General features: G+C 41.8%; 1 protein-coding gene across 1 annotated transcript in view; it reads right to left on the bottom strand.

Annotated features, from left to right (window-relative positions):
* The window catches only part of ME1 (malic enzyme 1), a 158,978-nt gene that overhangs the window by 35,962 nt on the left and 99,684 nt on the right, over nucleotides 1-23,332 (bottom strand). The window contains exons 7-8 of the mRNA XM_077305719.1: nucleotides 5,198-5,307; nucleotides 302-399 (exon numbers count right to left, since the gene is read on the bottom strand). Of these exons, the coding sequence (XP_077161834.1) occupies nucleotides 302-399; nucleotides 5,198-5,307 (208 nt within the window). The remainder of the gene's footprint in view (nucleotides 1-301; nucleotides 400-5,197; nucleotides 5,308-23,332) is intronic.

Raw genomic sequence — 23,332 nt, 5'->3', positions numbered from 1 at the left:
AAATTAATTTTTATGAAAATACAGATTTGCAACTGGATAGCTGTTTATGATAGAGTGTTTACAGAGTGATGTTGTGATGGGGGGAAAACACACCACAGTACCAGCAAGATACATCACCAGAGCCCCCTGGAGAAAACATGGGGAAATAATCAACAAATGAGCAGTTTATCAGTAAATACATAAGGAAATTTATAAACAATGCAATTCGGGCTGCGCATACTAGCCAAATACTTATCTTTGTTCAAAAATCAAATAAGAGGGTGGAAAGTGATTTCATCAGAGACATATTTGCATGCTTTACCTCTCCTGCTCCCTGGAACAATATTGTCTGATCTGACAGTTTGTTGCCTGTGATGCAAAGAGCAGCAAGCAGACCGGCAACAGCCACAGAAGCTGTTCCTGAAATACAACGAGAAATCTGATGAGTACTGAAATACATTTGTGCATTCAGAAGAGATGAACCAAAATTCTGATCCCGCTCCATTCTTACGTAAATTTTACTTCTGACTGTCCTTAATAGTTCCATTTTACTTCGCTGTTGAACTACAATGCATAAAAACTCATTATGCACTAGTTGCAGCCCCCCCCCCACACACACATACTCCCCATCATTTTCAGAGCTATATGGGGTAAAAAGGTAAAGGTATCCCCTGTGCAAGCACCGAGTCATGTCTGACCCTTGGGGTGACGCCCTCTAGCGTTTTCATGGCAGACTCAATACGGGGCGGTTTGCCAGTGCCTTCCCCAGTCATGACCGTTTACCCCCCAGCAAGCTGGGTACTCATTTTACCAACCTCGGAAGGATGGAAGTCTGAGTCAACCTTGAGCCGGCTGCTGGGATCGAACTCCCAACCTCATGAGCAAAGCTTTCAGGCAGGTGCCTTACCACTCTGCGCCACAAGAGGCTCATATATGGGGTACAGAAAGAATATCTGTTCATGCAGCAAGGGTTTCATGAAATCTTCTGACTGCAGCAGCTGTACCCTCAGAAGGCTAGTGAATGCTCAGGAGCTGTCTGGGGTGTAGCATTCTAGAGAAGGGGCAGGTGAAGTCAAAATCTGCAGATATCTGGAACCTCTCTAAGAAAAAGGAAAAGTCTATGCCGGAACTCTGGAGCCAGCCTATCCGATGCCGGAACATTCTGATGCTTTGTGGCAAAATGGGTTTTCCATGTTTTATGAGTTTTAAAAGAATTAAAGGAGCAAAAAAAGAAAGACATTGTGCCAAGACTTACTAAAACTAAAGAACATCCAACAAAATTAGCTATCACTTACTCTAAAACTATAAATGCTTAAAATTCTTATTTTGCTTTGAAGCTTATTTAAATCCATTCATATTCCTTTAGTGGGATGACAATTTGAAATCATGTGTTCTATATTATTCTCTTTTTAAAAGACCTGTTTTATAGATTTCAATAGCACATCTGTTGAAATCAGAAGAGGTTTCCTTTGGGTATGATACATGCAAGAGACTTACAAAGGTGATGGAATTACTGTATTGGCATTGAAGTGTTGATTCAGTGCCTACTGTGTAGGAAAATATTACCTTTGTGAACTTCATGGAATATAAAGAATGCTATGGGGTAAATATACTGGAAATATAACTGGAAACTACTAATAGCTTCAGCATGATCAAACTCATAAAATAACTTTAGTTACACTGTAAAACAATAGCTTATTATAAAAACAATGGAGAACACACTGTTTTGAGAAGAATTAAAGGATGAAATAATTTGTAATTGAATACAAATGCCCTTAAAATAAGCTTTTTCCAAACAAGACCTGTCATTTGATACCCCCATATAGCTTATCTCCATTCAATCATCCCCTTCCTTCTTCTGCACAGGCGAAAAATAAAGAAGAATATAAAGTTCCATTTGACAACATTAGAGAGAGACCCTCATATCTGGTAGATGAAAGCCCAGCTTTTTATTACCGGGTTACAGTTCCCACAAAACTGGGGAACCTTGCAGGGGACAGGGGATACGGTTGCCAGATCCAGGATGGGAAATTCCTGTATGTCTGGGGTCGGAGCCTGGGGAAAGCAGGGACCTCAGTGGGGTACAATGCCACAGAGTCCGCTCTCCAAAGCACCCATTTTCTCCAGGGGTACTGATCTCTCTAGTTTAGAGATGAGCTGTAATTCCAAGGGATTCCCCAAGGCTGGCTTCCCTACTACTACTTATTTTAAGGCAGTTAAAGAGAAATGATTGGACACACTTCAGAAATGAGTACCTTAACGACTGCCCCCTACTAGGTATTACTATTCCACTGTTAATATCTTATGATATATTAAGCCAACTAGCTATTACATTAGAAAAGACCAAGAGTCCAGTGGTGTCTAACAGACAAGCAACATTTCTGGCAGGGTAGGAGCTTTAATGTGTCACAAAAGCTCATACTAAGGGGGTGTGTTTCAGCTCGGTTCGGCTACCTTGGTGATCACTGAAGCCCAAGGTGGCCAGCATTGTGGCATAGAGAGGAGGGGAGGTGCCAGCGGCAGCGTGCCAGCTGCATGCAGGCGCAGACCTCTGCCTGCCTGCAGCCACCGGCTGGCGTACCGCCACCGGCCCTCCTCTCCGTGCCGCAGTGCTGGCCGCCTCGGGTTTCGGTGATTGCCAAAGCGGCCAAACTGAGCCAAAGCTCACACCTCTAGCTCATACTCTGCCACAAACTTGGTTAGACTTTTTGTCTTTAAGATGCTACTGGATTTTTGCTCTTTTCTACTGTTACAGACAGACTGACGTGGTTCCCCTTCTTCATCTAGCTATTACTGGAATTGTTACTGCAAGTGAATACTCTGTTATTGTCAATTATGTAGACAACAATTGTCGGATTCTGAAAGACAGATGTAGGAAAGACTGAAAAAGTTATGAGACAATAGTCTGAAAAACTGAAAACAAACAGCAAACAAGCCAAAGAATGAATTATGCATAATAAAAATTCCACTGGGATGTACAGAATCCAGATGACTTAATTATACTATCTATTCATAGTAATTTTCATCAATATATGCATAAAACTGTCTAATTTGTTTTCCAGGTCATTTCTTAATGTCAAATATTATGGATCACATGCAAGAAAATCCTGTCAACAAGCATTATGAGAGTCTGTAAATATAAGAGCAATCACCACTGTTTTTTCTCTATTCAGCTGACAATTGGTATTTTTAGAGGAAATGAAATATATAGCCAGTAATGCTAGAAAGCATTTACAAAACAGACTAATGATAGCACATATATTTTAAATTATTCATGCCTTTAAAGGGTAATTAAATCTACATTGCCAGAAACCATCAGACACTCTGATTCAACACGTAATGAATAACAGAAAGAGCAGATAATTTCACAACCTCAGCTATCTCGAGGAAACAGGCAGGGCTGCCATACCCAAATGGCAGGAAAATTAGGGCTAGTTTCTTAGAGAGCCACTGTCTATAAACCATCTGCACTTAATCCCTGCATTTCAGATCCGCAGCCCCCCCCCCGACACACCCGCTCAGAAAAGGTTATTGCTCCCAGAGTTATTGCTCTGTTAATGAGATTCGTATCATGCAAATGTAATGACTTGAATGGGCAGGCTTTTTTGTTCATTCCTTTTACATAGCTCTTCTCAGAATTGCTGAACTCAAATTTCATTTATTTACTTTTACTTTTTCTAGGTATATCATTTTTAGTCTGCCTTTCTCACTGGGACAGGGCAGATTACACAGCAGGAGACAAATCAACAGAAATGACATTTAAAAAAACCGTGTAATGAGGCTTGACTTGCAGAAATTTGACAACACAGCTGCAAACAAGCTGGAATAAAGCATAATAATTAACAAGGCATGCCAAACACTGCCAAAATTAAATAGCAGGATCCTACTTATAGCAACAGACAACACACCCAATACGCAGTAGTCTAGTCCAGTGGTCCGCCACCTTTTTCAGGCTGCGGACTGGTGGGTGGGAGGGTGAACTAAGAGCCGCGCATGCACGGCAACCCATGTGCAAATGTGCACGTTTGTGCCATGCGCAGCTGCTAATGCGTATGCGTGGCAATTTCACGCATGCACATTTGCGCCGGCGGCCGCGCTTCCCTCTCCCCCCCCCCTTCTGCAGAAAGAAACTTGCCGGGTCGCAAGCTAATTGACCGCTTTGGCGGCCAATTTGCTTGTGGCCTGGGAAGTTTCTCACTGTGGGGGGGGGGGGCGGGGAGAGGGAGCCGTGGCCCGGTAGTTGGGAACCACTGGTCAGCCCACTCCTTGTTAAGCCTTAACCAGTTATGTATACCGCTCCCCAAGCAGTTTACAGATAGTATAGTCCTTTTAATTCGGTAAAAAGCCTTCCTGAGTAGTTTAGTTTTGCACAGTTTGCAGAAAGCCAGGAGAGTTCAAACTGTCCTCACCTTATCAGGCAGCCACTCCACAAGGTGGGAGCCACAGCAGAGAATGCACATGAACAGGCAGCTTTTGATTTCCTCCATTTGCAGGTTGGCACTGCCCAAGTGAGCAAAGGTGTCATGTTGGAGCATAAGGGGAGAGGCAGTCTCACAGATATGATGGCCCGGCTAGGAAGGGCAATGCCTTGAACTGAGCCAGGAACTGATAGGCAGCCAAAGAAGTGACTGAAGAAGGGGGATAATATGCAGGCTCTGCATAGCTCCAAAGAAGAAGAAGAAGAGTTGGTTCTTATATGCCACTTTTCTCTACCCGAAGGAGGCTCAAAGCGGCTTACAGTCGCCTTCCCTTTCCACTCCCCACAACAGACACCCTGTGAGGTGGGTGAGGCTGAGAGAGCCCTGATATCACTGCTCGGTCAGTATAGTTATATCTATGCCGTGGTGAGCCCAAGCTGGCTGCATGTGGGGGAGTGCAGAATTGAACCTGGCATGCCAGATTAGAAGTCCACACTCCTAACCACTACACCAAAGATGGCTTTAACCAGTAAAACGTATGGATAACAAGATCATCCTAGCATTTGCTGCCCTGACAATGCCTTCTTAGCACGAAATGTAACTGAAAATGTGTTACACTGATATCACTGAATATTTCTATAGAATACCACTAGTATAAAACCAAATATCTGACACTTAGAACCCATGGTATCATATGGTCCCTTTCAAATAGTTCCTCTAGCCAAATGAGGAATATAATTTTTGACTTTACAACATGATAACTCATCTCTCTAAGGTGCCACGTAGGTATATTTCCTTACCTTGAATGTCATCATTGAAAGTGCAGTATTGGTCACGATACTTCCTCAAAAGACGGAATGCATTTGTGTTAGCAAAATCCTCAAACTGAATGAGGCAGTTTCTGCCATATCTAAAGATACAAAAGAATACATACATATGAAGGACCAATGTTGTGCACATTACATAAACTTTCCCCTTCCCCAACTCATCCCCATGAGCCCCTAAAAATTCTGCCCCTAGGGATCAGGAAACCCACCGAGAACAGTGCTGGGCATGACATGGGATTTGCAGTGGCAAAAAAGAATCAGTAACCATCTCCTCCCCGCTGATGGGAGAGCGCTTCCAGAGGCAATAAATGGGCATTGGCTCCAACACAAAGAAATGAAAAGAACAAAGACAACAACATACAAGGAGAATCAAGATACAGCCCAAGCAAATATATTTTCAACCAATATTCAGAGTGAGGTTTTCACTTGATTTTAACATTAATATGGCAATAACTTTCAACCTCCGTGCATTTAAATTTCCATATGTTAAAAAGCATACTAGAAACAGACATAATTTAAAACCAGAGTTAACTGTAGTCATCTTAACATTAACATCTGGGAAAACAACAGGGAGCAAGGACTGTAAAATGATCAGGAAAGATAAAGATTAACATATGATAACATAGAAAGCAAATTAACTGGCCGTCATGCTACAAGAAACAGTTTCCTGCACATGAACCTCCCCCCAATTCTACATTCATACTATTTGGGGTGGGGGGTGTACGGGACAGGACACCTATCAGCCATTCAGCAAGATTCTCCATACACACACACACACAAACACACACAGCAAGACAGAATGAAGAGTGGAGGTCCACTTGTTTCCCCTCTTCCTGTGGTAGAACACTACCCACTCCCATAAACTATTCTTCAGATTAAGGCCCTTGGAAAGAGCACAGGATGCAAAGGGAATGCAGCTAGAGCAGGCAAGCCACTGGAAATAGTAGAGTAGCAGTAATGGAAGTGCCTTTTGCTAGTGCAAGCAGGAAGTATTCAGAAGAAGAGCCACTTTGAGACTCCGTCGAGCAGTGAAAAGCGGGGTGTAAAGACCAAATCTTCTTCTTTGTGTACCTCGCTTTTTTATTTTACTTCCTCGGAAGAGCCTCAGAATGGTTTACAATTACCTTCCCTTCCTTCCCCACAACAGACACCCTGTGATGTACATGAAAATGAGAGAGCTCTGAGGGAACCATGAACCCGCGGTCTGTACATGAAAGGGTGGAGAACTGAACCCCGCTTGCCAGATTAGAGGCCACTACTCTTAACCACTACACCAAGCTGGCTCTCCAGTTTTACACAGCACTGTGTCATGAGATCTCTCCAGTTAAGTGGGTGGGAGTTACCATCCAAGCAGCTCTTTTCCATCAGTAAAAGGAGGAGCTATGGATCAGGGCAGGGGTTTATACAAGATTTCAGAGCAGAAAACAAAGAGAAATACAAGGAAGCTGAAACCTGTTTGATAGGAGAGCATGAAAAACTCCTTGCCACAAGGAAGCCCTAAGGCCAAGAATGTTTCCGTGTTTAACTAGGAAAAGAAAACATTTATCAGAGAGTTTCAGCGTCTCAGGACACCCAGCAATTTCCATTAAAAAATTAAGAATAAAGTTCCTGTATGAAATAAATTTCTTTAATGTTGCTGTTTAAAAGGTTCTCGCACCTTATTCTTACACCTATCAGTTCCTGCAAAAAGGGAAACGTAATGGTACTTAATGGAGCCTTCACAGCTTGATTTTTTAAAAATCACTGGACTAATCCTATTGCTATTTATACTGAAACCAAAAGGATTATTAGTTGTTAATTCAGCTATACTGCATATTTTTTCCCAATGGAGAAATGATTTAGACAGGAGGTCATGCAGCTATCCAAAGTGACTCCTGCAGAGGCTGGTGGGGAAGGACAAGCATCTCCATGTTCCATCCATGCCTTTGATGTATTGCGTTCTGCAGCTATAGGAAAAGGCCACTCATGTAATCCTTCCTGGGTTCAAATCCCACCAAGGAAGATGATGGAGATAAGGGAAAGCTCACCTTTTGAAGACCCAGAAAGTAACTGCCCATCAGCTTGGGCAAGGCTGACCCAGACAGACCAATGGTCTAGGTCAATATAAGACAGAGAGAGCTACAGCACTGTGGAACAGCAAGGGCTTAGCTTTCATTAGCAGATGTGCAGAACAGAAGGATCTACTTGGGGCCAGCCACTGGACAACCATAGAAGAAGTGCCAAGCATAGCTGTGCTATCAACCTCATGCTGATTGGTTGCCCAGCAGTAGCAATGCTGATTCCCCACTTGAATGTGGACTTGCTGGTCCAAGACTTCAATCCACTAACAACACGGGTGGTACCTCTATGGCTAAAAGTTCAGACTTGTTAATTTATCAATATAACCACACGAAACCATTAAATCCTTTTGATGTCTTTTGTTTCAACAGTGATCCATGTATTTTAGGGCTTGAAATTAATATTTTCATGAGTCAGCTTTCACCTCAGTCTTTAATTATTTAGCTACTTCAGCCACCTAGAATAAAATAGCCTCATTTAGTTTTCCATTTTTGTGTTGCTTTTCAGCTCATTAAAAATAAATGGTGACACAAGTTAATGATGTTAACATAAAACCTGGAGCAGCACATCTGCATTTCGCAGTACATACTCCAACTATAACGGAGAGATGGAAATATTTCAGTGGCCCTAGCTGATAGCTTTCACCTTGACTGTTAAAATTTCACAGCACAATGGCTTCTTTAAACTGTCAAACCAAAAAGTATTCAAGAACATGAACGGACTCTATAAAATGTACTATTGTTTCAGCATGTTTTTGAGGGGGGGGGGGAGAATATCCAATTACCAGTATATTTCTAAATGCAATGGTTTTAATAGTAAAGTACACTGTCAAAACACCTAGGAAATCACATAATCATGAATTATTTCTTGTAGTAAAAAATCAGGGAATCATGAGAAGGTCTGAAGAGAATAACACCCATAGGGTTTGGGGTGTTTTGTTTTGTTTTGTTCTGTTTTGTTGCACATATCACTTGGTTTCTGCTTTTGTCATATACCATGGTCCTGGATTACTCAGAGCATTTGTTTTATTTATGTCATTTATATTTCCACTTTCTGCACACTGGAGACCCAAAGCCTATCCGTCATTTTATTCTCAGAACCCTATGAGGTAGGTTAAGCTAAAAGTGTTTGACTAGGTCAAGATCATTCGGCAAGCTTCTACAGCAGAATGGGGAATCAAACCTGGGTCTCCCAGATCCTGCACTATCCACTACACCTCATGAAGTATCTCCCAGTCCTCAGTTTTCCCAGAGGTCAATAGAGGTACTATATCACTGCACTGTATTTAACAAGGACTAAACTTCAATGCCAGTGCCAGGAAGCAACATCAGGGGCAGATTTTGCCACCTACGCCTTGTTAGTTTGTTCTCCAGTGCAAATGGTTGGCCACTGTGTGATTCTATGAGTCTGATCTGGCAGGGCTTTTCTTATGTTCTTAATGCAAGCACATTTTCCTGAGTTTCTCAAAATCCCTTCTCCCCTACTTTCTTTGGCATGGATTCACATTTTGCTTTCAACTGAGGCAAAGTTCAGGGCCTGCCCAACCATTTTGGTGAACTGGGCTGTTGCTTGGGGCACTCAGCTTTAAGGGAAGCCAAATTAAAGGTAAAGGCAAAGGTATCCCCTGTGCAAGCACCGAGTCATGTCTGATCCTTGGAGTGACGCCCTCTAGCGTTTTCATGGCAGACTCAATACGGGGTGGTTTGCCAGTGCCTTCCCCAGTCATTACCGTTTACCCCCAGCAAGCTGGGTACTCATTTTACCGACCTCGGAAGGATGGAAGGCTGAGTCAACCTTGAGCCAGCTGCTGGGATTGAACTCCCAGCCTCATGGGCAAAGCTTTCAGACGGCTGCCTTACCACTCTGCGCCACAAGAGGCTCCTATTAGATGGAGCCAAATTAGATGGAGGTAAATTTATTTTATCTCTTTAAAAATATTTCAGCTATCCCTGTTGAGATTGGGGTTTCAAAGGAGGTGAAACACTGAAAGTCATAAGGAGTAGGGAAAGTACATTACACACAGCTTTCTCAACCAGGGTTTGGTGAATCCCTGAGGTTTCTTGACAGCCCTGGAAGTGTTTCCCAAATAGGTGGGAGTTAATTTTAATATATATTTTAAAAATTTTAAACATTTATCGAGTGATACAACCATATATGGTCATGCCGACCTGCCTCCCCCTCCCAAAATGGCCAGTGATGGGGCTGAAGGGGTTGAGAAGAGGAGGGGCCCTGGATAGGCATGTACATAGCTATGCTTCCCAACCATGTTCTGCATGATTGTGCCACTTCTGGGGTTTCTCAAAGCCTGAAGAATGTTTCTGGAGTTTCTCAACATTTAAAAAGTTGGGAAGCCTTCACTACACAAACAACTAAGCAGAACCTTCTCCACTATCTCAGAGAGTACTGGGGACTCTTCCTTCTTTACCTTGCCTTGTCTGTGATTTACTGAGCTGAAAAGAAATCCCCTTAACCTGTATGTTTACCTGAACTGCTTCTAGGCTTAGAGATTATCTGTCTTCTACCAGTGGTTGTCCTGACTACCCTACTACCCTACTACAAGCAATTGAGTTTCTCTCTCCAGTTCATACCTTGGTTTCTGCTCTAGACACTTTTAATTAATCAATTTAGCCTTTCCTTTCTGCTTTTTCAGAGCAGGTTAATATTAACAAGATAGTTAAAAAGTCCCCAGTTTGCTCTTATGACATGTTTTCATGTAAAAAGTACTTTTACAGGTAGCTTCCAAAAATGCAGATTTTGCAGCTCTAGAGCCTAGGGAGTATTGCAAATTAAGAGAACATCTGATTCTTACTACTTTAGTCATAATTCAGCCTATTCTTCCATTATGTCCAGTGGGAGCCAGTTGATCCTATTTTTGCCTACCCTTAAAAGGAACATTGATGTCTAGTGAGGTTTGTTATCATTTCAAAGATTTAAATGAAATGGTTTCCTGCTTATGATTCTTGTTTGACTTCCCATTTCCTTCCAATGACGTCTCTTCAGTTATCTGAATGACTTTTACTTAGAATTTAGATCTCATCCTATTAGCCATATCCATCCTTTTTGTCATCTGAATATATGAATCTGCCTTCATTGAATCATAGAGTTGGAAGGGCCCATACAGGCCATCTAGTCCAACCCCCTGCTCAACGCAGGATTAGCCCTAAGCATCCTAAAGCATCCAAGAAAAGTGTGTATCCAACTTTTGCTTGAAGACTTCCAGTGAGGGGGAGCTCACCACCTCCCTAGGCAGCCTATTCTACTGCTGAACTACTCTGACTGTGAAAAACTTTTTCCTGATATCTAGCCTATATCGTTGTACTTGAAGTTTAAACCCATTACTGCGTGTCCTCTCCTCTGCAGCCAGCAGAAACAGCATCCTGCCCTCCTCCAAGTGACAACCTTTCAAATACTTAAAGAGGGCTATCATGTCCCCTCTCAACCTCCTTTTCTCCAGGCTGAACATTCCCAAGTCCCTCAACCTATCTTCATAGGGCTTGGTCCCTTGGCCCCAGATCATCTTCGTCGCTCTCCTCTGTACCCTTTCAATTTTATCGACGTCCTTCTTGAAGTGAGGCCTCCAGAACTGCACACAGTACTCCAGGTGTGGTCTGACCAGTGCCGTATACAATGGGACTATGACATCTTGTGATTTTGATGTGATGCCCCTGTTGATACAGTCCAAAATGGCATTTGCCTTTTTTACCGCTGCATCACACTGCCTGCTCATGTTTAGTTTACAATCCACAAGTACCCCACGGTCTCGTTCACACACAGTGCTACCTAGAAGCGTATCCCCCATCCAGTAGGCATGCTTTTCATTTTTCTGACCCAGATGCAGAACTTTACACTTATCTTTATTAAATTGCATCTTGTTCTCATTTGCCCATTTTTCCATTGTGTTCAGATCTCGTTGAACTCTGTCTCTATCTTCCGGAGTATTTGCCAGTCCTCCCAATTTGGTGTCATCTGCAAACTTGATGAATAGTCCCTCCACCCCCTCATCTAGATCATTAATAAATATGTTAAAAAGTACCGGGCCGAGCACCGAGCCCTGAGGTACCCCGCTACTCACCTCTCTCCAGTCTGATGAAACACCATTGACAACAACTCTTTGAGTGTGGTTCTCTAACCAATTCCCTATCCACCTAACTATCTGAAAATCCAGATTGCAGTCCTTCAACTTATCCATGAAATAATACTATAAGCTCATCTAGCCCTATTTTTTTTGCCCCTTATTTCCTTTGGATTTTTTCTCACTTGGTAAGCCACTTTTGACAGAGGTCTTCTAAACATTTTAGAAAACTCCTAATCAATATTTTGATACTATACTAATAATATTAACAGTTCTATTTTTATCACAATATACTTTTCACATATTATACTGAAAACTAGCAGAACAATACTGAAGTAAATTTTAATGTAAGGAACAGATTAAATTAACACTAATGACATTGGTGGAAAATAAGATTTGAAATGGGGAAGATTAGGTTTGGGGGATTTCCATGCCAGAAAGCACTTGCAATTATCTTTTTTAGATCTTGAGCAAAGAAATGCTTAATAGTAACATTATATATGCTATTATAATATAATATTATACACCAGTGGAAATTAAATATAGCAGATACTTGTACAGCTGGATTGCAAAAGTAGACATTGGCATTCTGATGTGTTTTACAGCCCTGCCATCTTGATTTCTTACCACACCATGCCAAATTTTAATAGACATCGCAACTGTGAATAAGCAGTAGGAGTGCATAATAAAACTACCACACTGCTATAAAATACAGAAAAGGATCTTTCAGTGGAGAAAGCAGTGTTCAGCAACCCATGCACTCTCCTCTTTCTTGTGTCATGCATGGCCAGCAGACCTCACAGATGGGCCATTCTGCTCCTTGGCACAAAGAAGGCGGATTAGACTTGGCAAATTTAGGCACAAGACTGCCAAAGTCAATTACAATCACACGCAAAGATGAGCAGAAAACTGAACTAAAATTAAATGTCTTCAGATATAGACGATAAATCTATATATATGTTTAAAGTGCCCTCGTAAATTAAAACTGTTCTCCAGACTACAGAGATAAATTCTCAAGAAGGAAAAGGAGGAGGAAGAGGAGTTGGTTCTTATATGCCGCTTTTCTCTACCAGAAGGTAGAGAAAAGACTTTAAAGTGGCTTACAGTCGCCTTCCCTTCCCTCCCCCGTGAGGTAGGTGAGGCTAAGAGAGCCCTGATATTGCTGCTCAGAATGGCCTTATCAGTGCTGTGACGAGCCCAAGGTCACCCAGCTGGCTGCATGTGGAGGAGTGTGGAATCAAACCCGGCTCACCAGATTAGAAAGCGCCATTCTTAACCACTACACCAAGCTGGCTTCAAAAGTAAAGCTATTAGTATCACATCCCCTCACCTCTCCAAACTCCATTCTCCTCAGGCACCATCCCAAAGCCTCCAGGACTTTCCCTGGCCAGAACTGGCTGCCCAACCTATGCAGTTCTCTGGGCACCGAACTTGGAAGGAAGGTCTTTCGTTCCTCCTTGTTTGGCATTTGGGTGGCTCTGCTTCTACGTTTTGCAAAAGATCAATGCAACTGCAGAAGAGACTTTCCTTTCCTCCCAAGATCCTTGAAGCTTATTTGCAGCTGGGAGGGCTGTTTTCACTCTCTTCCCACTGTGGGTTTTTACAGGAGGCAGAAACAAATGTTTTAACCATAGTTATCGTGTTACAGCTGAACTAAGCCTGTGAAATGGGGAGGGGGGACTGAAACTAGAATACCTCTGGAAGAAGATCCCAGCTTGCAGGACTGATTTTAATGTCTTTCCCCCAGAAACCACATGTACTCCCAGAAAAAAGCTACTGTTGAAGAATACAGAATATGCTAAACAGCACAAGAGGCTGCAGCAAGAAGTGAGATGTTAGACCTGGGGGTTCATAGATCAGGGGCTATTATGCACGTACTGGTTTTCACCACAGTGATTTTGATGGCCCTTTTACATCATCCTTTTAAAAAACATTCCCATTTATTCATGGGTTCTGATAATACGGTGTTGTTGTTGTTTTTGCAGTTATTATGCATTTGAAACAGTAATGACAGTAAGTCTTCAAGTGGGAGGCAGAACTTCATCCACTGTGCTAGATACTCATTGGTATGCTATGGTCAGCTGCAATGTCATCTGACTACCACTAGGCATATGCTGCTGGCAGGGCCTTAGGGAGATGAGCAGAACAGTCAAACAACACCCTTCCCTGCTCAGAGGTAGACTTCTGCTGCACATAATTACTTGTGTGCTTCAGTTCTCCAGAGAACCTAGTTTTGTAGTGAATGTGATTCAATTCAGCCAGAGGCTCCACTTCCCTATAGAAAAGGCAGCCTGCCTCCTTCGGCAGAGAAAAAGTGGCAGGCACCTCAAGCTTCCATTGGTGGACAAGGGACTGCGAACTGAAAAGGGGTTGTCATAGGGGCACAGGGAAGGACACCAGAACCACGCTAATGTTTATGCATGAAAAAAAGAGTGTCTTCGGTACCACTGTAAAAGAAAAGTCATTGTAAAGCTAGTTTTAAATACTGAAAAGACGCAGTTGCCACTATGAAGGGGGAGTGCCATGCAGAATCAAATATACTATGGTCAGTTTTCCACCGTGAAAACAGTGCCACATGCAGAAATAAAAATGACTTATTTTGGCAGACTTTTGTGAGGTTTCCTGCCATGCATAATACACCAAGGACAATGGGAGTTCATTTTAGCTGTTTACTGTGACTCCAGCATGATGGTCCAAGAAGCAACTGAACTAAACCTGAACTAGAGAAACTCCACAAAAAACCAACTTAAATACAACGCTATAAAAGACCTACCCACCAAAGTTTCACTTTAAACTAACTGGATCCAGCAGATGGGATCCAACCACTTGTTGCCCAATCGTGTTCCCAGAATTATGATCCTGCCTCAGACCTCAAACTCGGTCCTCAGCAGATTTACAGACACAACGGGGGAAATCACCTGAAATTACATACACTGCCTACACATATTGTTGTGGAGGGTTCCCAACTATCAGTAACAGCTTTTCAAGGGACAGTAATATTCCACAATGTACCTAACCATAAGGGTGGACACCTAAATGGTAAAATCCAGTAACAATGTCACATGCCAGCATGATGTCAGAAACTCCCCCCCCCTCCCATTTTTCAAGCAATAGTTTTTCAGGGCCTAGTGAGAAATATTAGGGTTTGCTGGGAGGCCCTTGTGCAAACTAGAGACCTGATAAGCCTTACAGTAATTATATTTATTTTTATTCTGTTCTGTGAAAAAAGAAATAACATCTGTTAGGATCTATTACTGTAAGATATTTATGAAATTTAATTGTCACAAACTTCTGAGAAAAGAACCTTGCTTTCTAAAAATTGGCCTTTTTTCTCCATTATGCCATCTGAAGGAAGAAGTATAAACACTTCAGAACTTTCCTACAGAAAAGTTAAGTGAATCTATTACTGAACTAATTAGATAATCTAATTTATTGTAAAACTCCTAATATTATTACATACAATCTTTACTCAATTTCAGAACATTACTATCATACCAGTGTGGGCATGTCTGTAATTTTGATCAGCACCAAAAAAAAAAAAAACCTAATTCTAATGTTGTCTATTTTCACAGCCAAAACAAACAGTTATTTTAATTAATTTTAATAATCTCCCCTTTAAGATATACTACTGTTTTAAATACAGATTCAAATAATGGGTAAGAGACTTCGGTAATAACACTTATCTTGATTAAAATACCTTCTCCCTCCTGTGGTCTGGAAAGATGTGGAATAACTATAGCTATCTGTTCAGGAAGGGTTCTCTCTAGGGATGGAGTTAATGAGATTCTGGAAGTGCACTCAGTCTGGTAGATGTGAAAGTTATCCAACATTGTTCAGGTAGAACAATTATACTGACATGCAGTTCCATTCAGGATCTCATGTTTTATTACTTTTACACACAAAACTAGGAAAACAGCCAATTTTATATTGCTCAGACTGTTGTGCTTTCATCCAGAGAGCATTGAAACGTCCTTTATTTCAGGCATTAAATGAAAGCAATAATAATTACTGATTACTGAATTCAACTTCTGGCAAACGAAAAATAACCACCCCTGGGGCCTAAAGGACATTCAAGCATCACAAACAACAAATTTAGTTTAAAATCCTGTGCTTATCCCTGTCTAGAATAAACTTATGAATTAACAAGAGAGATTGCATTTAGACCAGCTTGGTCTTATGACAAAGTAGTCTTATGATGGCCTTTATATCTATCCAGCTCAGCCTGTATTGACCAATCTGTAAAGAAGTTTCCAAAAATGTAGAGATGTGCAAAAACTGTTTCTTTATTTCTGTGGATATTTCTAACTTTTAATCTATAGCATCACATTATAGACAAGGATTGCCAACCAGCAGCTGGGAACCAAAAACAGTATAAAGTCACTGGCCCATTATGCACGGGGGGATAGGCCGCATTCAGAGTGGAATGGCGTCGACTAAAATCACCGATAACGCACAGTGCTGGCTGCAACTGGCCACAAATTCAGTGCATGCCGCTGAAAAAGCCGCATAAGCGAAACGCGGAAGAAAGCGGAGCTTCCAGGCAACCAGGGCGCAACCAGAAGTGGCGCCGGGGTTGCCGCATGCATAATCGGTTACTCTGGGTTTTGCCACCATTGCGTCCTGTCCTGTGCGTAAGTGGTTTGCTTCGCGTCTTTCCCCTCCACGTTTCCCATGTGACCCAAAATCGCCGTTTCGGCAGCTGTGCATCATAGGCCACTTACAGAGCAAATCTAGAAGTGACATCACTACATCGATGTGACACTCTAGAGCAGGGGTAGTCAAACTGCGGCCCTCCAGATGTCCATGGACTACAATTCCCAGGAGCCCCTGCCAGCAAATGCTGGCAGGGGCTCCTGGGAATTGTAGTCCATGGACATCTGGAGGGCCGCAGTTTGACTACCCCTGCTCTAGAGTGTGTTGGAAATTAGTTTCCAATAAATCCTAGAACATAAATCGACACAAGGACACCACTTCAGAGTTGGCACTCATCATCACCCCTCCCCATGCTACTGAGTACCAGTAGTAGTTAGAGCCGCTGCTGGGAGGTTAAAGAAAGGCAAGTAATTTCTGCACTCCAGATTGGAACCTTTTTTGCACATTGTTATATCATCAGTTCAGTTCAAGATACAAGTAATCACCTACAAAGATTTTCATGGCTTTGGACTCACAAACTTCTACCATGCTCTGCCACATTAATATTGTATCTGACCAAAACTTTTGAGGCTTCCAGCAACATGCCTTCTTTTTTGTGACATTCATCTTGCTAAACGGCCTGAAGAGTCCAGGAACCCCTCCCACACACACAAACCCCTATCATTTTGCAGAATGTGCAAAAGAAGAAATGTTCGGGAAAGTACTTTTATAATGGAATTTGAACTACAGTACAATGCAGGACAATGGGGTAGCCACTGACCTGGAGCCAGACATCCTGGAATGTGAACTCAAATGGGCCTTAGGAAGTCAGAGCAACTATAAAGCTAGTGAAGGTGACAGCATTCCAGTTGAACTATTCAAAATCTTAAAAGAGCTACAGTCAATATGCCAGCAAATTTGGAAAACTCAACAGTTGCCACAGGATTGGAAAAGGTCAGTTTTCGTTCCAATCCCAAACTACCACACCATTGCACTCATTTCTCATGCTAGAAAGGTTATGCTCAAAATCCTACAATCTAGGCTCCAGCTATATGTGGACCGAAAATTTCCAGAAGTACAGGTAGGATTTTGAAGAGGCAGAGGAACTAGAGATCAAATTGCCAACATACACTGGATCATGGAGAAAGCTAGGGAGTTCCAGAAGAACATCTACTTCTACATCATTGACTATGTTAAAGCCTTTGATTGTGTGGAGCACAACAAATTGTGGCAAGTTCTTAAAGACACGGGAATACCAAAGCATCTTATCTGTCTCTTGAGAAACCTATATGTAGGTCAAGAAGTAACAGTGAGAACTGGACATGGAATCACTGATTGGTTCAAAATTGAGAAAGGAGTTCGGCAAGGCTATATACTGTCGCTTTGTCTATTTGACTCACTACAGTAGCATCCACACAATGTTATTTTCTGTATTTTCCCTGCATCAGAAATTTCCCAACTATGAAACATTTCCTACATCTCTATCTGAGTGCTTTCTTGAGGGTGGGGGAGGGATCAGGAATTTCTAAATCACTATAATCACTATGGTGTTATAACATTATATTGGTTTATTGCAAGAATAAGGGGAAATGTGCAACCTTCACCTTATAATTGTACAACAAAATGGATTATGGGCTTTAAAAAAATGAAAGCTGGGATTAAGTACATTGCTGCTATAGGTGATGTTATAATGCAACAGAATTATCTGTATAGCCAAAAAAGGGCACCAGTGGGGGACAGCTGCAATGGCTAAGGCAAGGAAAACAGCGCAGATATTCACACCACCCCATATACACGGCCCCCAAAAGTGCTCTGACTGCTGTCTTTCCCAAAAGACTGCCAAACCTGTATTGGGAAAGACAGCAGCAAAGTGGAGTAAAACACAGAAACTATATTGCTATAAGGGAGCCAAGGCAAAGCCAAACATTCATGTAGAAACAACCCACCTCCAAGTGACTGTGCCTCAAATCCTTATTTTTTCTCCCATACAAAATAATAGCATTCCATAACATGTCGTTTCAGAATCACTTCTGGCACTTGAGTGACAAGCACACTTATTGTGGTATAATTTCATTAACCAGAGCCCCACTTTGCCAGATGCATGAAATGCTCAGAAACTAGTAAGGGGCCCTTTAAAGTGCAATAATATCAGTGGAAGACTTTCAATGGGATAGCTCAGAGAGAAGTTCCTGAGTTGGAATTCACATGTAGATTTGACGTTTTCTGTTCATAGTATTGCTTGCATTATTGTACTTCTAGCCATTCAATGTCCCATACTGTACAATAGCATTTTTCTCTTTCTGTACTCTGTAACACACTTTGAATTTCAGTGAGAAAGTCAGGCTATGAATAATCAAAACAAAGATTTGACACTTTCAGAATTGGACTCAACAGAGATTCAGAGTGGTTAACTCGCCACAGAAATCAATTGTCCTCTTTAAAGGTTTCTGCACTTTGTTCAGATTCATCCTACTCTATTAATTCTCCAGCAGTTTGGAACGTTATACAACAATTTTTCCTCGCATGACAGCAGGAAGTCCCAGCAATAAACAAGAGCATCCAGTCAACTCATCTGATTTCTTTTCTGCTCTCCTTTGAGCCAGAGAAAATAAACACCTCATTTTCTGCAGCTCAAAGGGGAACTGGCAGGGTGCCAGCAGGCAGAGCATTCACACTGTCCTATTATAGCACAGCTCAGTCAAGAGGGGGAGCTTCTGGCCCGTGGGGTGGTGGGCACAAAATTCACAATTGTCAATTTTGCTTAGGCATGGCAGATGCAAGGGGGTAGGGTGGACATGTCAGAAGCAGGCAGAACAAAAACAGAGCATGTGGATGCTGTTTCTGTCCATTCTCGCCCCAGTCACACCTGCCATGGCGCATTTGAGCATCCCCATGTAGATGCCACCTTAGCTTGCTCATTTTTATAGAATGAGTTTACTGGGCTTATTAATGGCTACTGACTGTTTCCTTACGGACCATTTCCTCTCAACCAACATGACAATAACAACTGGATTAATTGACTGATGCCAACTTTGCTTTCATCTGCACTCTGCAATCTGACACAGTTCCATCATGGAACAGTGGGCCTTCCGTCTTCTCTTTATAATAGCTCTTGAACCTGTTCTCTCCTGCTGTCTGTAGAGGGTTTGAGTATCTGTCAATTGAATGTGACACTCCCTGCATCTGATGAAGTCCGCTCTAGTTCTTGCCACAATCAAACCTCTATTCCTCAAGAGATGTAAAACCCGCCATGCAGCATCTTGACTAACTTCCTGTAAGTTTGAGGAGCATTGATAACTATCCTGAAATGAAAAGCCTTTTATTTTCCAGACTTCTCTTACTAAAGGCTGCCCCAGGTTTTCCCTTCTCTTTCATGGAACATCACATTCGGTTTCATGGAACATCCTAGAGTAACAAAGAGACCAGGGACCCTTGTGGTAAATTCAACAAGAAAAAGTACCTCACCACAATAGGAATAACAAAAACAATTAATTCAGCAATTAGAACAAGTATACAGCTGATTTTACAATTAAAGGAGGTATACAAGAAGTACACAGTAAACTATCTTGCAATTTCTTTATACAAACTTAAATATAATATGTAATGCAACAAACAGTAACTCCCACTGTGTACTTCTTGTATACCTCCTTTAATTGTAAAATCAGCTGTATACTTGTTCGAATTGCTGAATTAATTGTTTTTGTTATTCCTATTGTGGTGAGGTACTTTTTCTCATAGAACATCCCAAGCATTCCTGGGCAGAGTCTGCACTTACTTTGTTTATTCCATTGTCAATCTTGTTGAATTCAGATTGCTTTGAACTTGGGTCTTCCTCTCCCCCCCTCTTCCCCATTGAAACAGGAAAGTCTTCTGCACGTGGTTAGGGAGGCTCAGAAGGTGGGGGGGGGGAGCCAAGCCTCTTTCTTTCTTTTCTTGGAGGGGAGGGGGAGAGGATCGAAAAAGGCAGAGGAGGAAGGAAAAATCCAGGACCGACAGAAGCTGAGAGAAATTAGGGGCTTCTCCTTTAAGGCAAGCGTGTCAACATGACCAGGTGTAGCTTATCAGAGGTTCTCTACCACGGAGCTTTCTTTCCCAATCTGGATATTGAGGATTAACAGCACTCTGAGATAAAGGTAAAGGTAAAGGTATCTCCTGTGCAAGCTCCTGTCTGACCCTTGGGGTGACGCCCTCTAGCGTTTTCATGGCAGATTCAATACGGGGTGGTTTGCCAGTGCCTTCCCCAGTCATTACCATTTTACCCCCCCCCTCCCGTAAGCTGGGTACTCATTTTACCTACCTCGGAAGGATGGAAGGCTGAGTCAATCTTGAGCCGGCTGCTGGGATCAAACTCCCAGCCTCATGGGCAAAGCTTTCAGGCAGCTGCCTTACCACTCTGCGCCACAAGAGGCTCTTAGTGCACTCTGAGATATCGCACAATAAAGGTAGGGTCACTCTGAATCAATCCTTCTTGCTACAGAAGGAAAATTTAAATCGCCCCAAATCCAAACAAAAATCGCATTCTGTGTAGAGGGCAGGGACTGAATCGATCTGGGGTTGGAATAAAAGCTCCGTGCAGTTTATACCCTGGTTTCTTTAAGTAATACCAAGATAGAACAAATTGGATAAGTCCACATAATATAAGTTCACTTTCAAGATCTTCAACCATATCCTGAAATGAAAAGGATATGAAAGTGGTGAACTCCCCCTCACTGGCAGTCTTCAAGCAAAGTTTGGATATACACTTTTCTTGGATGCTTTAGGATGCTTAGGGCTGATCCTGAGTTGAGCAGGGGGTTGTACTAGATGGCCTGTACGGCCCCTTCCAACTCTATGATTCTATGATACTATATGGTCTAACTTGCCTAATTGGTGTTGATAGCACTGTACAGGACTGTACCAGCTGAAAGACCGAATAGTAGCTATATAATGATAAGGAGGCCTGACACTAGAAGGAAGATAGGAAGGTAAGTAGATAGATATGTTAGACCAGGGTTAGTCAAACTGTGGCCCTCCAGATGTCCACGGACTACAATTCCCATGTGGGAATTGGACATCTGGAGGGCCGCACTTTGACTACCCCTGTGTTAGACAGTTAATTGATCAACGGGAGGGAGAAGAGAACATGACTTGAGGAAAAGTATGAGGCATCTCTCTCACTCATATACACACAAAGTTATCTGAATTTTTAAGAGATTCAGCACAGCAATATGAAAAGGCTACCATAAACCAAATCGCAGAAACTCTCTGAAGTTTTTCATTTAATGTTTTCTCTTGGTAGCTTTTATGAATACATTGACTTATCAACATAAAACACAGACTGGAATGATATGAGCAGAATTAATGACAGCGTTGCAACAATTGTTGGGAAAGCTGCACATGTGGCTAGAGATCTGAGTCAGAACCACCATACATTTTTGTGAGATATTCTGCAGTATTTAAATTAATAACAGATGTCAGTGGAAAGAAGTCTGTTTTCTCTCTTACATGTGATGTATTAATCACTATGCCCTGTAATAAACTAAAAAGATAACATCTTGCTGAGTCGTTCATATTCAACTAATTATGTTTTTCACTACTTCATCATTCTGGGGTCAGTTCAATTGAGGATTAAAAAAGCAAAAGAAGGTTTCAGCTGAGTACAAATGTTCTGAAAGGAGCTAGCTTCACTATGACATATCCATTTTGCCCAATCTTCATTGTGGAATAGTGTACAAGCATAAGCCAGTTTCCAGGACCTACTGTAACATAATGGTTTATCTTCTGAGATATTAGTAAGTTTGGGGAGGGGAGCTAGAGGGTTAAAGATTGTTGTGATGACACAGTGAGGTATGTGTCAACATATCAGACTAGGGTTGCCATTGGTAAAGCGGGACACCATTGGCTGGGGGGGTTCTTGATTAAAAATTTGGTCAATATGGAGCAACAAAATTTTTCATAGAACACATAGAACACAAAAATAGTATTGTAATATATATATATTTACTTGCAACATAAGTACAATTTGCCAGGTGCCCCCAGATGTCCCTCCAAAAGTGGGACAATCTGGTCACCTTAGGTTGAGGAGAATGGGGTTTGGGGAGGCGAAGGACTTCAGTAGGGCATAATCCCATAGTTTCTAGCTTTCAAAATCACCATTTTTTTTCATATGAACTGATCTGTCATTCTCTGTCACATGGAAATCAGTTGTAATAGTGGGAGATAGCCAGGTCTCCTTCTATAGAGCTTGTAAGCCTATATAGGGCAGAAAAACTCAACTGGAAGACTGTATATATAGATCTTGAATGATAGCTAAAGCTTCCATATGCAAGTGCAGGACTACACTGATGCAAGGGGGAGAAATGCAGTTTTGCTGCCATTCTACTATTACATGTCCACTATTAATTACTGGTTCAAAATTTCTTTTTTAAAAAATCAATGGACTCGTCAGTTACCATAAATTTGTCTGTAATCAGTTCTATAAATGTAACTCAGCCACTCATGGAGAAAAAAATAGAAATGTGGGGGAAATTGAAAAAGATGCATTATTTACTGTCCTATCAAACCTAAACTAATGTAACTGCTTGAACAACATAAAAAAGTACCATATACAACTTAGCATATAAAATTGCAATATTTGACATATTTATGGTATTGTGCAGTTTTAAATGTCTTAATTTTGTATAAGCAAAACTGCAAATATGCTAATACTTGAGCAAAAACTGCAAGCTGATGCACCCTATTAGTATCTTATCACATGTAGCTTAATGTTTGCTATCTGATTAGACAGAAAGAGCTAAATTCTCAGTGTAACTTTCAGTTTCCTCTGATGCTGTAGTGCAATTTCTACCCCACTTCTTCCTGATCTTTTATGTACCTCCCTAAAGTATCAGCTACTTTATACTCAGTTACTTTTTAAAGTAGAGTAAAAGTGTTACAGTGTTTTGATGGAAATGTGAACATGTAAACCACAACAGGCCAAAACGACAACAGAAGGCATGCAACTGTTGAGAAGCAATGAAATAGGGTTTCCGGTCCTTAGTTGGGGGTTAAGGTGGGGGTCCCTCAGTTCGGAGCCTCTCCCCTTGTTTCCAGTATCTCAGAAACTGGAAGAAAATTACCCCCACCCCAGCAGACAAGAAGCTGGAAGTGGGGTAGGCACAACAGCGACATCAGAGGGCAACGCGGTAGTCTCTAGGCAAAACTCAATTGAAAGAAGCTAATTCAAACACAGAGGTTCCCCCCCCCAAAAAAACAACAGAGCAAAAACCCTGACATCAGCAACATGCCTATGTGACTTCTGAGTGATGCAGTAATGTCATGTTTACTTCCAGCTTCTTCCCTCCCCTTCCTTCACTGTCTAGTCTGAT

Source organism: Paroedura picta, chromosome 1 (genome assembly GCF_049243985.1).
Source record: "Paroedura picta isolate Pp20150507F chromosome 1, Ppicta_v3.0, whole genome shotgun sequence".
Taxonomy (NCBI): Eukaryota; Metazoa; Chordata; class Lepidosauria; order Squamata; family Gekkonidae; genus Paroedura; species Paroedura picta.
This window is presented reverse-complemented; position numbering and strand designations above follow the sequence as displayed.